Here is a 19,684-nt window from a genome sequence, read left to right as displayed (position 1 = left end):
TTATCTGCAGAAAAAGGTGAATACTCCAATAGGTTTATTATTTATTAAATGTAGGTGCCATTCTTCACACATAAAAAAGTGCTTCACATAGATAACAGCCGGCTATGGACCGCATAGCAATAAAATTAAGGGGAAAACAAAAGCATGGATTGGATTTGCTTTTAAGCCAAGCCAGAAATTGCCAGTCCTTAGAAGAGGAGTGCCACCAAACAAAGGATGAAGCTTACACCATGTAATGGGTAGATTAGTACCAAAAGAGGCCAGATTGTACATCAGATCATGAACATTCAAATACTGGGCACTATAAATACCCCTGCAGGTTGATTGCTCATAAGGTTCTAAGGGTAGGTGATAAAAACTTAAAATAAATCTTCAGTTTAAGTGGGAGCTGTCAGAGCACAAAATAAAAGCTTAACGAGTGTGATGTGAAAGTGACAAGCAGAACGTTGAACAGATTGGAGAAGACGAGTAGAAGCTATCGGGAGGATGACAAACAGAGTGTTATAAAGGCACAGTAATCTCTCCACCAGACTATGCTGTGAAGATTTGGCAGCAGGAATAATGACGCCAAGTAGTTAAGTCATGAAGACCTTGTGACAGACCTAGGGAGAGTCGAAAGAAATACTCACAACGGTATCCAAAGTTTTCACTACAGAGACTCTGAGTCAATTTTTCCTCCCCATTAAATCTATATGAAGGATTCAATCCTGTCTGAATAGGACATGAGTCCATGTGGAGTTGGGCTCCTTCAGACTGAGAAAGGGAGCTGCAGTTTTGTCCCTGGAAGAGGCAGATGAGATTGATACCCATCCGATTGCCCAGCTGTGACTGATTCATGGCACCAGTTTAAAAGGGCCAATTAAATTTTCAGAAATGTCATTTACAGAATCCCACAGAAAAGGCTTTATTGTCTGAATTTCCTAGAGAAGAGGAAAAGGAGTAAAGATATAGTGTAGCTCTTACATTTTGTATCAGTTTTATTGCCCTCTTTAAACTTGAAGAGCATATCCAAAGAAACCTATTGAGTTTAGAAGAATGACGGAGGCTACCTAACAAGGTACTGCCCCATGCCTGACACGGCCCATGGAGCCTTGTGAACTGGGCACTGTAGCTGCAAGGCCCATGGGGTTAAGGGAATGCGGGTGAGAAAAAGGAGCAGCTTGGATACGTATTCACCCCTAACTAAGGTTGCCAGGTGTCCAGTTTTCGACCAGAATGCCCGGTTGAAAAGGGACCTTGGCAGCTCCGGCCACCACTGCTGACGGGGCTGTTAAAAGTTTGGTTGGCTCGGGGCTGGCAGGCTCCCTACTTGGCTCCGTGAGGCTCCCCAGAAGCAGCGACATGTCCCTTGGGTCCTAGATGGAGGGATGGCCATGGCCAGGAACTGTGGCCAATGGGAGCTGCGGGGGCAGAGCCTGTGCGCGGAGGCAGTGCACAGAGCAGCCTGGCTGCGCCTCCGCCCAGAAGCCGAGGGACGTTGCAAATTCCGGGGAGCTCCCTGAGGTAAGCACCGCCCGGAGCCCACACCTCAAACTCCTCATGCACCCCAACCCCTGCCCTAGCCCCCAGCCCCCTCCCGCACCCCAACCCCCAGCCTTGAGCCCCCTCCCAGAGCCCGCACCACCTCCCATGCCCCAACCCCCTGTGCCAGCCCTGAGCCCCCTTACAATGCAAACTCCCAGCCAGGGCACCCCAAACCCCTCATTCTCTTGCACCCCAAACCCCTCAATCCCGGCTCCACCCCAGAGCTCACACCCCAAGCCAGAGTCCTCCCCCCTCCCCACACCCCAGCTCCCTCTCCTGCATCCTGAACCCCTCATTTCTGGCCCCACCCCAACACCCACACCTCCAGCCCAGAGCCCATACCCCCTCCCACACTCCAACCCCCTGCCTCACACTGGAGCCCCCTCCCGCACTCTGAACGCCTCAGCCCCAGCCCAGAGGCTCCTCCTGCACCCCAAACCCCTCATCCCCAGCCCAGAGCCCTCACCCCTCCCCGCACCACAGCTCCCTGCCCCAGCCCAGATCCCTCTCCTGCATCCTGAACCCCTCATTTCTGGCCCCACCCCAAAGCCCACACCTCCAGCTCCCTGCCTCACCCCAGAGCCCCCTCCCACACTCCGAGCCCCTCAGCCCCAGCTCAGAGGCTCCTCCTGCAGCCCAAACCCCTCATCCCCAGCCCCAGCCCCAGCCCCAGCCCAGAGCCCTGACCCCTTCGCACACCGCAACCCCCTGCCTCAGCCTGGAGCCCTCTCCCACACTCCGAACCCCTCAGCCCCACCCCCCAGCTCAGAGCCCCCTCCTGCACCCCAAACCCCTCAGCCCTGGCCCCACCCCAGAGCCTGCACCCCGCACTGATGCCCTCAACACCTACTGCACCCTACGCCCCTGCCCCAGCCAAGTGAAAATGAGCAAGCGAGTGAGTGAGGGTGGGGAAGAAGGAGCAACAGAGGAAGGGGGGGGGGATTGTATGATCATGGGCGGGGCCTCGGAGAAGAGGTGGGGCAGGGACGGGGCCTCATGGCAGGGGGCGGGGCAAGGGTGTTCTGTTTTGTGCAATTAGAAAGATCCGGTGAAAGTGACAAAGGTCAACCGTGTACCCGTGACATGATGGGGTCAGTAGCCACCAACTCCAGTGGCTAACATTACATCCACCACTCCACATTACCAGGCACAACACAACTGAGAGACAACTGACATCTGTGATTTCGGAAAGACACTTTTCCTGGTGTGGCTCCTGTGTAGCAGCATTAGCATCAGCTCTGTTGGAAGTGTGCTAGGCTTTAGGGCCGAATCCATTGGGCTGTTGCTGAGGCAATCTCCTGTCTACTTCAGTGGATTATTTGCCCGTTATTAGTAAGGACTAAGTAATGCTTGATGAAGACTTCAGCATTGCAATCTTAATGCAGATATGGACTAAAAGATACAAAGGGACATTATAGCAAAGACCTGTTTGCATACAAATGTTTTATTTATTCCTAAAAGATCTAGAATAAAGATACAATTCATTAAACCAGCTTTAAAGTCTCACTTCCCTAAACAAGAAAGCCACAATTAAAAAGATGAAATACCAGAGATTTCAGCCTGTCACAATGGTATTAAAGAGATTCCTGGGATAGAACGTGTGTTTTAACAGCTGTGTTTTAAGATTACCACTGAACTTCAATCAGGTTTGTTAAGGAAAAATCACTTACTTGTTCCAGTGGAATGACAAGAAAGGACCCTCCGCCAGCACTCTCCGTTACTATGGCGAGGAACTTGGCATTAACAGCACAGAAGTGGTTGTCATGAACATTCTTGGTAATTGGAATCCCATCAAAGCAATGCTCTCGGTTCGCCACTTTCCCATAGACATTTCGAAACTTTGAACTGCGATACTGTGGACGCCATGACATCTGTGGAGCAAATGTATGAAGATTTTTATAACAGTCCAGTCTTCATAAGGAAAGAGAAACAAATGCCACAAGTGACTTCTACATTTAACCTGCATGGTCACAGGAAAAAACATTGAGTAGTTTAAGTCCTCCCTCCTTGTCATTAGGAGATAATATGGTTTAAGCCAGACCCTGGTTACAAATCACCAAATACTCTGGACAGGTTCAGATCCTCTGTTGAACTTTACAGTTCAGATGCATCTCTACATGAAGGGAAGAGTTGTAGTCAGGAAATTTCTCTCTTTCCTTCTACAGAGATCTAGGAAAAGAACTTGCAAGGGTTGTTGGGAAATTGTTCCAAAGATTTATTTTAAAACAAAGGAAGCAAAGCTTGGAACATTTGGATTGTCATCTGAAGATTAAAAGAGAGCTGGGTAGCTAACTAGCAGGTGATCCATACTTTGTGTTAACGAGCTGCCTCATTCGCCTACTCTTCGCAAATGGTACAGAGAACTATTCCCAAGCTAATGACATCACTAAAAAAAGCCGAGAGTTGCAATTAATCAAAGCCTGAACACTGATACAATAGTTTCACATTTACATAGTATCTCTCCTCAAAGTACTCAGTGAAACGATGAACAGCCATCTCTCTACTTTCAAAATACATATTCCTTGTTCAAAAGTGAACACACCTGGAAGTCAGTGGGCATTTGGTATACTGAAGAACTGAAAGATAGGGATCTATGACATAGAATTAAAGATTCCAGGGTCTTGAAATCTACTCTGTCTAGGATAAAAAAAGAGTTAAAGGCAGTTTCCAGGCACACCCCCACCTGTCCTTGGGTCTTTTTGTTAATTTTAATATGAGTCCTTTTTTTCCTCATCTTTCCCATTTGTGTGAAAGACCTAAAACTGACGATGCAGGGGAAGCCGTTAAACTGACTATATTCAAGGTGCTGTTAAGTGTATAAAGTCAACAGACTGGAAAAAAGTGAACTTCGGTCTAGTCCCATGTATTAATTCCAAAAGTAGGTTTTTAAAAAGTTACTTTTCAAGCTACATGCTTAACTGGAATGTATAGCAATACTATGTTACATACGTGCAACACAATCCTGTTAGCGTTATTGGAACATTTACCTCGGTCATCCACTCAGATGCTGCAACTGTATGTACCAGAGAAGATTCCAGAGACCTATTTGCATACACCGTTTCCAAAAAAGAGCGTATACAATCATGCTAAACGTGCTCAGATGCAAACCAGTGTAACTGTGCACTCGTTTTTACTTGTTCCCACTGTTGTTTAGAGTTTGTTATATGCACAAAAAGAAGAAAAATAAAATATGGTCCCACCTGTGCAAACATTGTTACATTAGTAGGATTTGTGTGTGTAGTGATTTTCCTAAGTTTATTAAAGAAAAAGTCCTTATGGTAGCACAAGTGCTGATACCACAATAAAGTCTTACACTATAATGAGCTAAGGCATTTTAAACGTTTAGAAAAGCATGAGCACTTACACCGTTGTAAAGTGGCTTAAGCACTTAAATCTCTATCGCACACTGACAATTTCATACTTAGGGACTCAAAGCAGCTTATATTCTCCAAGACTGACTAGCATCTACTGACAGATGAATTTAAGTGAGCACTTAAACAGAGAGACACGTGCAATTGGAGTCCTTCATTTGACAAAGCGAGGCTGTTTTTAAGATGCGCCCTTCCACCTACTTCCTACCTTGGCATAACTCACACAAATGGACTGTTCCATAGCATTAGCTATATATCTATAGCATTCGCTGCCAGGCAAACACTATAATTACTAGAAGTGAATAATACCAGCCCATACTTCTCCGTTCTTAGCCAAAGAAAATCAAGCCAGATTCTGCAGGAGACTTATCCAAACACAGCACCAAAATTATAGGTGCTTTATTCACCTTTTGGCAATTGACAGTGTACAGTTAGTGCGAGATTTTACTTTCCTTCATCCTGGTTTTTCCACAGAAAACAAGAAGTCTCTGCTTTTTTTCTGCTCAACATAAGAACAAAAGAATGGCCATACTTGGTCAGACCAAAGGTCCATCTAGCCCAGGAGCCTGTCTTCCACCAGTGGCCAGTGCCAGGTGCCCCAGAGGGAATGAACAGAACAGGTAATCATCAAGTGATCCATCCCCTGTCGCCCATTCCCAGCTTCTGGCAAACAGAGGCTAGGGACACCATCCCTGCCCATCCTGGCTAATAGCCATTGGCGGACCTATCCTCTATGAACTTATCCAGTTCTTTTTTGGACCCTGTTATAGTCTAGTGTGTATTTTGTATATAAGCTGTTTAGAGGTGTTCTATACAATTGAGACTCAAAACAATAAACAGAAGAGTGAGATTAACGTTCTTGTTTTCAGGATTTCAGCATCGTTAGATTTCTGGTTTTATGTCCCTGTTATTTTTTCCCCCCACAGAAAAGTAGCCAAGCCTGTAGTCCAACCATAATGAGAGGAAGCCATAAGCCCGAGTATTTCACTGGAGAATTCAAGCGTTCCTCTCCTTCATCCTCAGTAAGTATTTCCTGTAAACAATGTCAAGTAGCTCAAACGCTTCTGTGCTTCACAGACCCAGGCAGTGAACTATCTGGAAATTGCTTCACACTGTTTTGTTGAGAAGAACTGCACTGGGTGGTACAATGATCACTGCTGCTATCAACTCCCTGACACGGAGGGTTCTCTGGACTGAACTTTTTTCTGGACGCATGTTTGTTTTTGGGGCAGAGGAGAAACGGTGGTGCCCTAAACAGCTAATCCTTTCATGTGGGAGACTCTAGACTAAGTCTCACACATCAAGCCAACATCACCTGGGAGAATTGTGGGGGTGAAGCTTTCTGGAAGGAAAGAAGGAAGGAAGGAAGTGCATCCCAAACAGCCAGCCCAAATAGACCCACTAGATTTAAAGGCTACCAGCCCACCCAGCTATATAGCCCATTATGATGCAGCTTGAGTTTTAGAACAGGAAGGGATATGGTGACAGTCAGAATGCTTGGGGAGGGAGGCTCCCAGATGAGTTAGGACAGACCAAGACAAGGGAAAAAAAAACACTTAAAGGTGTTTGCGGTCACCAGAAAAATTGCTAGGATCAGGAGGTTTATAAAATTAGAGGGGTTTTTAACGCTAGGGAAAAATAGCAAAAAATACACAAGAAATTACATTTGCATACATTTGCATAGCGTTTTAGCTCCTATCCACACAAGCAATGTCAAGAATTGCTGATGACATGATTTCGAGATCTCTCCTCCCTCTCAAGTTTTGTCCTCCCCTTTCCAGTTGTTAAAACCAAGCATATTGAACTGGTGCAGGATACCCATATGTTTCCCAAAGGAGAAGAGAGCAATAGTTCTGTGCTTTAGCTCAAGTTCCCATGCCAGTGTGTTCTCCGAGTTCTCAGGCAGGAATACCTGGGCAGACATGAAGGCAATTATGGGGTGAAATCCTGGCCCCACTGAAATCAAAAGTAAAACTCCCACTGACTTTAAGAAGGCCAGCATTTCACCCACGGTGTTCCATAATATCAGTGTAGTCTAGTGGCTCGGAGGCAGGACTGGAAACCTAGAGTTGTGGGATCTATTTCTGGCTCTGCGCCTGCTGGATGATCTTGGGGAAGTCACTTCATCCCCCTGGGCCGCAGGTTTTCTCCCCTCTTTACAAAGCAGTTACTGATAGTACTGTGTGTGTCTAGCACAACAGGGCCCTGGGGCTGCTAGGTTCTACAGCAACAACAAAATAATAGCAGCTAAAAGTGTAACAAAAGCAAGAGAATCTAGCCAATATGCCCATAACAGCAATACCATTTTGAAATGCAGTTCTTCAGCAGTATATGCGGCAGCTGCCTGTGGACTCCTTTCAGACAAACATATTTAATTGTAAGTCCACTGTCCTAAATCCTTTACAGGAGTGTTGTACTGTAGCTGATTTCTGACACAAAGAGTTGAGTGCAGCCTTATCCATGTTAATATTAAAAGTCATTCTTTCCTCTATGACCATCTTGCATAAGCAGCAGTATGTTTTGTCATTGTTTTGCTCCATGATTAATGCTAGATGCTACAGGCTGGCTGGAAAGTCAGTTTTAAATACTTCGCGTCTCTAGTCCTGATCCTTCAATAGATTACTCGGGAAGATTAAGCTTTCCCATCTGGAACTTTTCAGGAAAGTAAGATCTGCATTGCAGCACTAATTATGTTTCTGTAATTCATGCACATTGAGGTGTTCTGGTCTCAACCTGAAAACTGTCACTTGTCTTCCTGGCATTAACATTTTACCAAAAAATCTGAGCGTAAACGCTCTCTCTGGTTTAGTGAGCCATAGTGTAACCAACTCTTCCCACTATCTTTTTGCAAGTGTTTGCACCTGGACGGAAGAAATACTCACACAGAAGTGACTCACAGAAGTGAAATCTAAAATGTAACAGTGCCAGATTTGTTCCATTCCATTTTCAGGCATCAGGGGTGATATACAAATAAGTTTTTCAAAATGCAAATGATGGGGATGTATGGAAGGAGTGGGAGTTAAGCTATGCCCAAGTGCAAGACAGACACATGCTTGCAAGATATTGGTAAGTTCGGGAATCTTTTTCGGAACATATTGAAATTAAGATGATCAGCTACTGTATCTTCCTTCTAAAATTACCTCTAAGTGCCATATGTAACCAGTATTTGCAGTTTGATTTTTTTTTAAAGTTGGATGTTCAATACAGTATGACAATGGAGCATCTGCTAGATCTTTGTTTGCAACTCTGCGATTACCATGCTTTGCGTTATACACATTTGAAGAGCATTTGCAAATGGCTCAGGTCAAACTTGTTGGAAAATAGTAAGTATTTGCTATAAAGATGTTTAGGGGGGAAAAACACGTTCCCATTAATTTTTTTTATCTGGGGAGCAAAAAGGCTATTTTCCATCAAACTATCTCCAGTGAAAGCAAGAGTGTTTTGAGATCATAGTGCAAGATGGAAAATTCAATATCCTGAGGGCAACCTCTCTACAAGGACTTTGAGGCCCAGGGTTTGGGCAGGACCTTAGGAGCCCTGTGTGGATGCACAAGCAGAAAAGACAAGAGCAATAAAGCTCAGTTATGTACCTACCTTAGGTGTTCCCAGTTAGAAGAGTCCTATTAGACCATTCAATCAGTCTGTCCCTTTAGAACTGATTGATTACAAAATAGCTCAAGCTAAGGGGATTTTAAAATCCAGCAGGCACAGGAGTCCAAGCATGACCTTGAATTATTCACAGCACTTCAAGAGTTAGGGCTCTAGGGGCTTGATCCACAAAGGGATTCAGGGCACATAAGTCCAAATTTTAGATGCTCAAAACCGCCACTCAGCTGCCATCTACTCCTGTGGTGGGTATGCACAAAGCCGGCTTGGTCCGGACACCATCCAACAGCTCGATGCTTAGCCCTGGTGGGATCCTCAAGCTTGGTGTCCCCCACCTGTTGTGCCCTATGGGGCCTGCTCCAGTAGGCACTCAGAGGCTAACTACTGGATTGGGCACCCCACAAAACACAACTGGGGGGAAGTTCATGGTGCTCACCTTACACTCCACAGCCCAGTGGTTACAGCACTCACGCAGGATGTCCCCCTGCCCACTCTGCCTGCTGCAGAGCAGGGCCTTGAACCCAGGTGTCCCCCTCCCAGGTAAATGCCCAAACCACCCAGTTACAGAGTCGGACTCGCTCTCTGTGGCCCAACGACTATTAAATATTTCACACCAAGTGGAACTGAGCGAGCTCCAGCCCAGAACATCCTGTAGCCCAGTGGTCGGCGCATTCACATGGGAGAGTAGAGTCCAAACTCTGCTTTGGAAGCAGGCAGAGTGGGGATTTGAACCTAGGTCAGTCCGCTAACCACCCGGCTATTGGGCATGCTGGCACTGTTCCTAAGACTTTGGCAAGAAAGGGCTGACCTGGCTTTGGTGCTTAACTCCAGGCGAGGGTGCGTGGCTACGTACCTATGAATGCCGAGCAGAGGGAGGCACTGCCCTCCAGACCAGGGGTAAGCAGCTAACTCTCCCCAATCTGTTACTTTCTCAAAGAAGGAGATGAGGTTGGTTTGGCACGATCTACCTTTTGTAAAACCATGTTGTATTTTGTCCCATTTACCATTGACCTCCATGTCCTTAACTACTTTCTCCTTCAAAATTTTTTCCAAGACCTTGCATACTACAGATGTCAAACTAACAGGCCTGTAGTTACCCGGATCACTTTTTTTTCCTTTCTTAAAAATAGGAACTATGTTAGCAATTCTCCAATCATACAGTACAAACCCTGAGTTTACAGATTCATTAAAAATTCTTGCTAATGGGCTTGCAATTTCATTTGCTAATTCCTTTAATATTCTTGGATGAAGATTATCTGGGCCCCCCGATTTAGTCCCATTAAGCTGTTCGAGTTTCACTTCTACCTCAGATATGGTAATATCTACCTCCATATCCTCATTCCCATTTGTCATGCTACCATTATCCCTAAGATCCTCTTTAGCCTTATTAAAGACTGAGGCAAAGGATTTGTTTAGATATTGGGCCATGCTTAGATTATCCTTGACCTCCACTCCATCCTCAGTGTTTAGTGGTCCCACTTCTTCTTTCTTTGTTTTCTTCTTATTTATATGGCTACAGAACCTTTTACCATTGGTTTTAATTCCCTTTGCAAGGTCCAACTCTACTTGACTTTAGCTGTCTCACTTTATCCCTACATGTTCTGACCTCAATAAGGTAGCTTTTCTTGCTGATCCCTCCCATCTTCCACTCTCTGTATGCTTTCTGCTTTTTCTTAATCACCTCTCTGAGGTGCTTGCTTGCTCATCCAGCTTGGTCTACAACTCCTGCCTATGAATTTTTTCCCCTTTCTTGGGATGCAGGCTTCCGATAGCTTCTGCAGCTTTGATTTAAAGTAATCCCAGGCCTCCTCTACCTTTAGATCCATAAGTTCTTCAGTCCAATCCACTTCCCTAACTAATTTCCTTAATTTTTGAAAGTCAGCCCTTTTCAAATTAAAAACCCTAGTCACAGATTTATTTTTGTTAATCCTTCCGTTCAGTTTGAACTGAATTAGCTCATGATCACTTGAACCAAGACTGTCCCCTACAGCCATTTGTTCTATGAGGTCCTCACTACTCACCAAAACCAAATCTAAAATGACATTCCCTCTAGTCGGTTCAGCAACTACTTGATGAAGAAATCCATCAGCTATCGCATCTAGGAACATCTGAGCCCTATTATTATTACTAGCACTCGTCCTCCAGTCTATTTCTGGGAAGTTAAAGTCTTCCATGATCACGCAGTTTCCATTAGTATTTACTTCATTAAAAACATTAAAGAGGGCTCTATCCATATCCAGATTAGATCCCGGCGGTCTCTAGCACACCCCAAGCACTATCCCAGGGGAGGATCTAGTAGTTTTCTTCCCCAATGTAATTTTTGCCGAGACAGCCTCTGTCTTATCCATTCCATCACTTCTTATTTCTTTACATTCTACCTCCTCATTGATCTACAGTGCTACTCCACCACCTTTGCCTTTATTTCTGTCTTTCCTAAACAGCACATCCCCTTCAATACCCGTAGTCCAGTCATGACGACTATTCCACCCTGTTTCTGTTCTCCCTAGAATATCTGGTTTCACTTCCTGCACCAGTACCTCTAGTTCCTCCATTTTGTTACCTAGGCTCCTCGCGTTGGTGTACAAACATCTTCATTTTTGCTGTTTGGCCTCGCTCACATTCTGTACCCTATTGGGCACGGTCATTCTACAGCCAGTATAATCTATTAGATTGGTATCCATACTGCCCTTCCTCCTTATATACATTCTCCTACCCATGGCTGTATCCTTTCTTACTTCGTTTTCTTTCCTCTCAATGCTAAAATCCGGCGTGGAGATTACCTGGACATCTCCCAACCATCTCCCACAAATTCCTAATTTAAAGCTCTCTTAATCAGTTGTGCCAGCCTCCATCCTAGAAGTCTATTTCCTTCCCTACTCAGATGAAGTCCATCCCGAGAGAACTGTCCTTTGTCCGTGAATGCCTCCGAGGGGCCATACATCCCAAAGCCCTCCTTATAGCACCACTGCCTGAGCCATATGTTGATAGTCATAATCTTGTCACACCTTTGTTGCCCTTCTCTAGGAACAGGCAGAATCCCACTAAAGATCACCTGAGCCTCGATTTCCTTAAGCGTCTTCCCCAGCCTGGCATAGTCTCTACAGCTGTCTGTCTTGTAAGTCCCCTTTGTAGATCAAGCCTTAAGAGCTTAATTGCCTATGACCAAGGCCCTGCATGCCATGCAACATGGCAGATTTAGATTAGGCAGCAACATCCCCGCCCCTCAGTTCTGGATTATACAGTTGAATGAATTATCTGAAAGCCAGTGCAGCTCCTGAAATGGTCGGGGGGGGGGGACGGGACAGGGGGGATGGAGAATCTGGGGTAGAAAAGTAGTGAAAGGAGGGACTAAAGTACTGAGAAATGGAGCTCGAAGGAAGAGCCAGCTGGCATCTAAGACAGAGAGTGGAGCAGACCTTCCCGGAGACCTTGGAGGTCTCAGGTAGAGACACCTCCCCAAATAACACAGGACAGCCTGTGCCTAGAGACTTCCTGCTGCCCTTCTGCATACTCCCCTGCCCCCGCACTAGCCCAGTCAGCCATGCCGTCCCCCTGTGGGAGAAGCTGGCAGTAAGAGGCCCTTTTAGCCGTACGCAGAGATTGCCTTTAGTCAAGCATGAAGTCAAGGCTGACTTTGTATGGCCCTATCATTGCACATACACAGGATCTTGACTAGAAGGTGCTGCAGTGACAAGCCACCAGGACTGCAATGTCACATGAGCAATTAGATAACACTAAGGGTACGTCTACACTGCAATTACAAATCTGTGGCTGGCCCACGCCAGCTGACTTGGGCTCGCAGGTCTCAGGCTAAGGGGCTGTTGAGCTGCAGTGTGGACATTCAGGAGTGGGCTGGAACCTGTGTTCTGGGACCCTCCCACCTCACAGGGTGCGGCCTGAGCCCAAACGTCTATACCACAACTAAACAGCCCCTTAGCCCCACAGATCCCACCCCATCTAGCGTCCCATCACAGGCCATTGGGCCTATTTACCATGAATAGTTAAAGATCAATTAATTGCCAAAATCATGTTATCCATCATACCATCTCCTCCATAAACTTATCGAGTCTAATCTTAAAGCCAGATAGGTCTTTTGCCCCCACTGCTTCCCTTGGAAGGCTATTCCAAAACTTCCAAGTCTGCTGGCACAGGCCAACTGTGAGTGTCTAACTGCAGTGTAGACATACCCTAAGTAGCATGCAGCCTCATACAGGTACTCTGCAGTATCTTCCTAAAAGATACTAGAGGCTGGAGTTTACTTCAGACTCCCTTATAAATTTCCAGGGTGAAGGATTTAGAGGAAGAGGGAACATTTATATTCTCTCATTTCCATGTATTTTTCCTTAAAAAAATGAATTCCCAATGAACGTTTTATGCTATATGTACATTGAAATGTGCAGAGACCATCTTAGATTAGCTCATAAGAATGAACAAAGGATTGTCAATATTTTCTCCATCCTGCTAACGACTTCTCTTAACAAGGGATGTTGTCTTTAATAACGACTAGTCGTTCAGTAAGAACTGCCTGTAAAAGAGGAGAGTGTCAGGTCACCTGCCCACCAGCAGAGTCTTCCCCCGTAATAGGCAACACTAGAAACCTCGGGATCTTGTCACCATGTTACAGAGCTTATTGCATCTCATTGCTTTAAGAGTATCTTAGAGCATCTTGTGTCTGGATGGATAATATAACTTTTGTGCCACATGAAGGTAACTGCTGAAGCCACTGTTCCTGGGGCAAGGAGCTTACATTTTGAAGTCTCACTGCAGTCACTCAAGTGCTTCCCATCCTTCTCCTGATCACAGCCCCATAGTACAAACAGGAAAAATGTCAGGGTCCCTCGCCCATAAGTTAGAAACCTCATGCCTTTCTTATGGGTATACGGAAATGGTTGCAATCATTGTGGGAACTGAGAATTCCTGGACTTGTGGGCGGTTTCCTCTTTCCAGACTCAGAACAGCGAGTTCCTTTTTCAGCCTCTCCCTGCTGCAGGTCTTTATTTCCAACTCTGGTCATGACCATTTGGCAGGTGTCTGACGTAAGACTTGCAGGACTGAAGGGACTTCTTCTGGGGATTAACTGTATGGGCTAGCACATGGCTTTTCCTCTTTCTTTACCCCGAATGCAAGTCCCAAAGCCCAGATTCTCATCTCTGAGGGAGGAAAGGAGCTGGCTATGCTCTGTCTAGGACACGCAGAGCAGTCTGAAAGGCATCACCTGCTATGAATGTAGTTTCAGGATAAAGGGAAGAAGTGGAGAGCCTTTTAAGTTTTTTTTCCTAAACCTTGCTAGAGCTCTGACGGGAACTTGATGCCACCGTAAGTGGAAGGGAGTCAAGGGCTCTCACTCATCCAAGAGTCACTTAATAAGCAAGACCCCAAAGGATACAAAACTCCATCTCTATTCCCGCTAAGATGAATGGAGAGATTAATAGAAATACATCCTAGTTAGTGGCAATGTGCTCTCGCTCATTTTCCTGCCTTTTTGCGCCCCCAAGGAGCCTTTGCTGTAAGAAACAGAGGGAACAGTAGGGACATAGGAAACAGTAAGAAGCTCTTGAATTTGCTGATGGTATCGTCAATCTACTATGTTATAGCAGAGCATAAATGGTGCTATTTCCATAAAGGAGAGCATCCTACGTACAACTGCAAGTGCTGGTGAACCGAGCTCTGAAATTGCTCAGGCCCTGAATTGTGGCGAACCTTTCTTTGGATGACAGGAGGAGAGAGAGCTTTGAGAAGAAACCTCCCAGGTGCACCACTTCCTGTGACGGAATTAGACAGGGCACCCCGGGGGCTTTAGGTGACAGAGAAAAACAAGGAGCAGCTAGAGCCATGGCTGGGAAGCTTGGGGCAAAAGATGCCTGCCACCGAAGCACCTTGCAAGGGCAATTACTCAGGTATGACTTTTGCTCTCTGGCTGACCTGATCTTCTTCCTCACGGATATGCTCAACACACAGAAAGCTGGGGAAGGAGTCATGAAAAACCTAGAAACTACACTTCCACCCAGTCTTGTCTCAGCACCACCGCTGAGCAAGGACTGTTGACCCCCAGCCAACAGAAGGACCATTCGATCCGCAGCATCCCACTGGGGCCTACCACATAGGCTGTTTCTAGTACTGGAGAAATCCTCTGGGCCAATGGAGTCCCCATTTCCCATCAGTCGTTAGCAAATCCCCTCTCTGCTATTACTGCTTGAAAGTTGGAGGGTGGAGGGTACAGCGGGTTGGGAATTTTTTGTTTTTTTACAACCCCCTCCCAAACCAAACCAGATTTGTCAAAACTGAAATGTCACAAAACAGTGTCAGGTTCAATAAGTCGAAACGTTTTTGGAAAAAAGAGTTTCAAGGTTGTTGAACCAGAGGGTCAGGATTTTTTTGTTTTTGTTTTTGTTTTTTACAATCACAACTTTTTGTTTAGAAATTTTAGTAAATTTACACAACCGAAAGGAAAAAAGCTCATAATCGAAGCCAAAAACATTTCCATTGACCCGAATCTAAACATTTTCTGGATTTTCAATTTGTGAAAATTCAAAGTTCTGACTTTTTGTCCCAATTCGAGATGGGAAAAATTTTTCACAATGTCGAATTCTCACAAGACAGGAAAACCATTTCCCACCCACCTCCCGTGGGGATCTACCCTGGAGAAAGTGCTAAAAGGAATCATTAGTGCCTGGGTTTCCGATGTGATGACTGCATCACATCTGCTGGTGGGGGGAGCAACCGAAGGAAGCCACCACTTGAGGAAGAGGAGGAGGAGGAGTTTGGGCTCTTCCATCTGCACAGCATCGCATAAGGCTGCTTTCTACTTTTTTAAAAATTAATATTTAAAGTAACAGTTTTATTTTTTTGAACAAGTTCTTTTACTTGATTTACGCCTTCCAAATAAAGGGCCTGGCACAGCGCACATCACCAATGGAAGAGTTTTGCCATTAACTTCAGTTGGAACAGGATCTGGCTCTAAAATAAAAGTGCATTACAAAATTGGCTTGTTTAAGTCCTGCAACTGCTATAAATTAAAGGGTCCACTCCTGAAAGATTCCAAGCACCCGCTGTTCCCACTGATTTCAATGGGAGGGGAGGTTGCTCAGCACCCAGCTGGACTGGCCCCTAAGTAGAGGTTGTTGCATTGAAGACCTTCATCCCCATAGGAATGGCTTCCCTGGAAGCAGCATTCAGCAGTGCAGCTGATGGAAGTGAGAAATCTTCCTAATTATTCGCATTTCAACAGGGTAATGCAGTAGGTCTGGCTATGAATAATACATTGCAGAGCTGGGGCACGTTTGCTCTTTTTCCTCTAATTATCTCTCTAAGTTGTCCTCCCCTCATGCAATCGCCACGTGAAGCAGAAAATTGAAGTCAAGCTGTAACGGCACAGAGCAGCCGGGTGGGCCTCATTCCACCCATTCTCTTGTTTGTTCATCAGTTACATGCTTTCATAAGTAGACTTCAGTGCACGGCGAGAACCTGCAATGTCTTTGTTCAGAGAATCTCAGCTCCTCTCATTGGTAGGTCACCCCAGATTCCTGCGCTGCCTCACAGGTGCTTCTGGGTAGGACACCCAGGCCTTGGCTTGTTCCCATGCGCACTGGAGCAGAGGCAGCTAAGGGGACAAGATGGGTGCAGCAAACCACTGTCTCTTGCCCAGTAGGGGTCAGTGACACATACGCCCCTAGGGTGGGAAAGGTAGATATGTTGGCAAGTAGCCGCAACCAGAGGGTTATTAAGATCATTGGGTGAGTTAAAGCATGGTCTCCAAGCCATAAGCCCTTTCTGAGCTTTCGTTGCATTACATGCAGAGTTGCACACCAAGACGGCCAGTGGCCAAGTTTCCTTCCCAAACCCTCTGGGGCTCAGGGAGCCTTGGCTTAGGAGTGCAAATGGCACAGAGTTTGTGAGGCAGCAAGACTTATGTGAGGCCCTGAAGACAGACAAAGGCACAAGACAGCTGTGCCTGGGGACAGGGCAGCTGCACCTTACCGGCTGTTCCAGCCAGGGGGAAATGGTCTGTACATAGACCATAGGGTTGCCAGGTGTCCGGTTTTCGACTGGAACGCCCGCCAGGTCCCTGCGGCCCCTAGGCATTGGGGCGGCCAGGGAGGCTCCACGCGCTGCCCCCACCCCCAGTGCCAGCTCCACAGAGCCCACTGGCCGGGAACCGCGACCAAAATGGGCGCTGCAGGGGGTGGCGTCTGCGGGTGAGAAGGCAGCGCGCACTGTGCAGAGGTGCCTGGCCACCCATGCACCTCGAGGCTGCAGGGACCTGGTGGCCACTTCCTCGGAGCCACAGTAAGCGCCGCTGGGACCCTGCACCCTGCCCGTGCACCCCAACCTCTTGCCCCTGCCTGGAGTCCCCTCCCTCACTCTGTACCCCTCATCCCTGGCCCCACCCCCAGCCAGAGCCCTCACCAACCCCCTACCCCAGCCCGATGAAAGTGAGTGAAGGTGGGGAAGAGTGAGCGATGGAGGGAGGGGGGATGGAGCGAGAAGGGGCGCAGCCTCAGAGCAGGGGCGGGGCAGGTTGTTTGGTTTTGAGTGATTAGAAAGTTGGCAACCCTAGTAGACCACCACCACCACCACCGCCACGTGTCCTCCGAGAAACAAACAAAGTTACACGAAGAAATTACCTGACTCCACATCACCAATTTCTGCTCCAAACAGAAACAGCTAGAGAAGGCCCTAAAAAGCTGATGCTGTTTGGCAAAGAGCCAACAATACCTTGGTGAGCAGCAGGAGAAGTACTTCATCATATCTGGTTTTACTGCCTATATCCAGCCTGCAGCATTTCGGTGCATGACATTACATCTGATGGAGTGAAAGGGGCTTAGCAGCCACCAAATAACAAAACAATCCTCCACACTGAACTAGAACGAAGAGATACACCCCAGTTCAAACAGGAATTCAGGGAAGTCGTAGGGCCTGTGTTATACAGGAGGTCAGACTAGATAATCACAATGGTCCCTTCGTGGCTTTATAATCTGCGAATCTACGAAGAGTGCCCTAAATCAGTACAAAAAATAGAAGTATGTGAACAAATTTAGCTTGGCTATGAACTTCCATAGTAATCTAATCTCAAGCAGCTGAACAACCATTTGTAACCGCAGTGCCAAGTGACCCTGAAGTAGAGTTTTGCAAAAATTTTCAGACTTAAAAATGTCCAGTATGCAGCTAATTATGTAAACTACTCCACAGGGGTACATAGTAATAACCACGGGTGGCACCAGCAGCACTGCAGACATGCTTGGAACCAGGCCCTGGCAACAATGACCAAGCTACAAAGCTTCAAAACATCCCTGACTCTCCCACCCTCTCCCCTCGCTTCCCTTGGGATGAGGAGTGTTGCTTCTGGACGCTCCCATGACTGCCTCAGTGGTCAGAGCCAAGCTATAATCTTGACAGTGCAGCAAGTTCTACTCAGGTTATAGTGTGTGGAGATGAACTGTTTTTATAGCAATTGGGAAAACATTAAAATGTGAGACGTTGCCAGCAGAATGTGGTCTTCAGACAGCACCATTTGTCCAATTGCTCAAGAGATAAAGAACATAATTCTTTTAACTGCACAGACAGTAAGAAAAAGCACAAAAATCCATGGGTTATAACAAGAATATTTGATATAAAGGAGACAAATGCCACTAACCAATGCCTGCCCAAATAAATCTTCATTGTTATTCTAGCTACAAGATGAAGCCAAAGAGACCGTGGGACTTATTGCATCCTCATGTGTATTGCACAACCCCTAATGCAGTTTCCCACTGGGACCCGCACCTTGGTATCTTGAATGAAAATTGGACTCCATAGGATTTAGAACAATAGCACAAACTGCAGAGGCAAATTCGCCATAGATAGATGAAGTTATATGGAAGTTAGCACTCAGTAAAGACGCATAAAATACAAAAAAGGTATTTTTGACAATCATGAAACGCTAAGCCATCTTACTGGCACAGCAGTAGTATTTATACATTGGACATCTTACTTTGCAGTAATTTTTAATTTTTCTGTTTGTCCGAGTTTCATCTTGCTTAGAAGTAATCTAAAGAGTAGCTCTGTACATTTCCACTTCTTAACCTGGGCCAAAACCAGGAAGAAGAAATGCAGATGAAAGTTAATGAACACAATAACCAAACAACCCTCTCTTTCTCCCTTCCCCCCCATATTTCAACGCTCAGAAGTTTCCCCACTCAGTCCAATGTTTAGCTGAAAGTTCCCAGCTTGGGTGCTTGACGCAGTCCAGTTCACACACCCAGAGAGATGATGGCTGCTGAGCAGAGCTGGTCAAAATGACAAATAGTTTTCCCATCAGAAAATGTGGTTTTGTCAAACTATATTTTATGTGGGGAAAATGTCAGTTTCAATAATTTGATGAGGAGAATCTAAACAAAAAAATTGTTTTGTGCAAGTCTGACAATTCAAAATGAAAATGTCTTTTTGAAATGTCAAACAGGATCACTACAATCTAAAACGTTGAAATTTTCGATACTGGGATGAAGCAGAGGAACCACCCACCAGCATAGAAGGGGTTAAGGAGAGCCTTTGGGCCCAGCTAGCCCCACCCCATTACAGCTTCAGCCAATGCCAGGCTTGGCGAGGGTAAAAAGGAGGGAGCCTGGCTCAGTTTGGGACTGACAAGTGAAGAGACAGGAGCTAACTGCCGTCCTGTCTGAGGGAAGGATCACTAGCCTGGCCTGCCAAGGTAGCCTCCAGGTAATAAGCACCATCTTCCTGGCCAAAAGGAGATGGAGAAAGAGGCCTAGAAGCACTCGGCCTGAGAGGAAGCTGGGTGACCAGAGCGCGGAGACCTTGTGGGAGTTACAGCCCCACCAAACTTACAGCTGCTCCGCCCAGAAAAACCTGGGACCGCAGCAGGATGCCGCCCAAGGTCCCTGAGGGGCACTATTAAGAGACAATCCACCACGGGAACTTGGACTATAGGGACCATGCCCCATAATAAAGGGGCAATGGTAGGAAGTAGGCGAGGGCAGCAGAGTCCTCACCGGGAGATCCCCTCCTGAGGGGTTACTTATGCAGGGCCCTGGGCTGGGACCCAGTGAAGTGGGATGGCCCGGGTCCCCCTACCCTCCCTGCCTTAAAGACTGAGGCACCTCGACCACAGAAGCAGGGTCAGGAAGCCAGGAACCCCAACCACTAGGCCGACTGGCCTTCCAGCCCTCCCACACCCATTACAGATA

General features: G+C 46.4%; 1 protein-coding gene across 5 annotated transcripts in view; it reads right to left on the bottom strand.

The window, feature by feature from the left end:
• The window catches only part of CORO2B (coronin 2B), a 142,233-nt gene that overhangs the window by 59,592 nt on the left and 62,957 nt on the right, over positions 1-19,684 (bottom strand). For all 5 annotated transcript variants that reach the window (XM_073304471.2, XM_073304470.2, XM_073304468.2 and 2 more), the window contains one exon: positions 3,195-3,395. In XM_073304471.2, the coding sequence (XP_073160572.1) occupies positions 3,195-3,395 (201 nt within the window). The remainder of the gene's footprint in view (positions 1-3,194; positions 3,396-19,684) is intronic.

The sequence above is a fragment of the Lepidochelys kempii genome, chromosome 10 (genome assembly GCF_965140285.1).
Source record: "Lepidochelys kempii isolate rLepKem1 chromosome 10, rLepKem1.hap1, whole genome shotgun sequence".
NCBI lineage: Eukaryota > Metazoa > Chordata > Testudines > Cheloniidae > Lepidochelys > Lepidochelys kempii.
The sequence above is the reverse complement of the archived record's forward strand: the minus strand, read 5'-3'. Positions and strand labels throughout refer to the sequence as shown.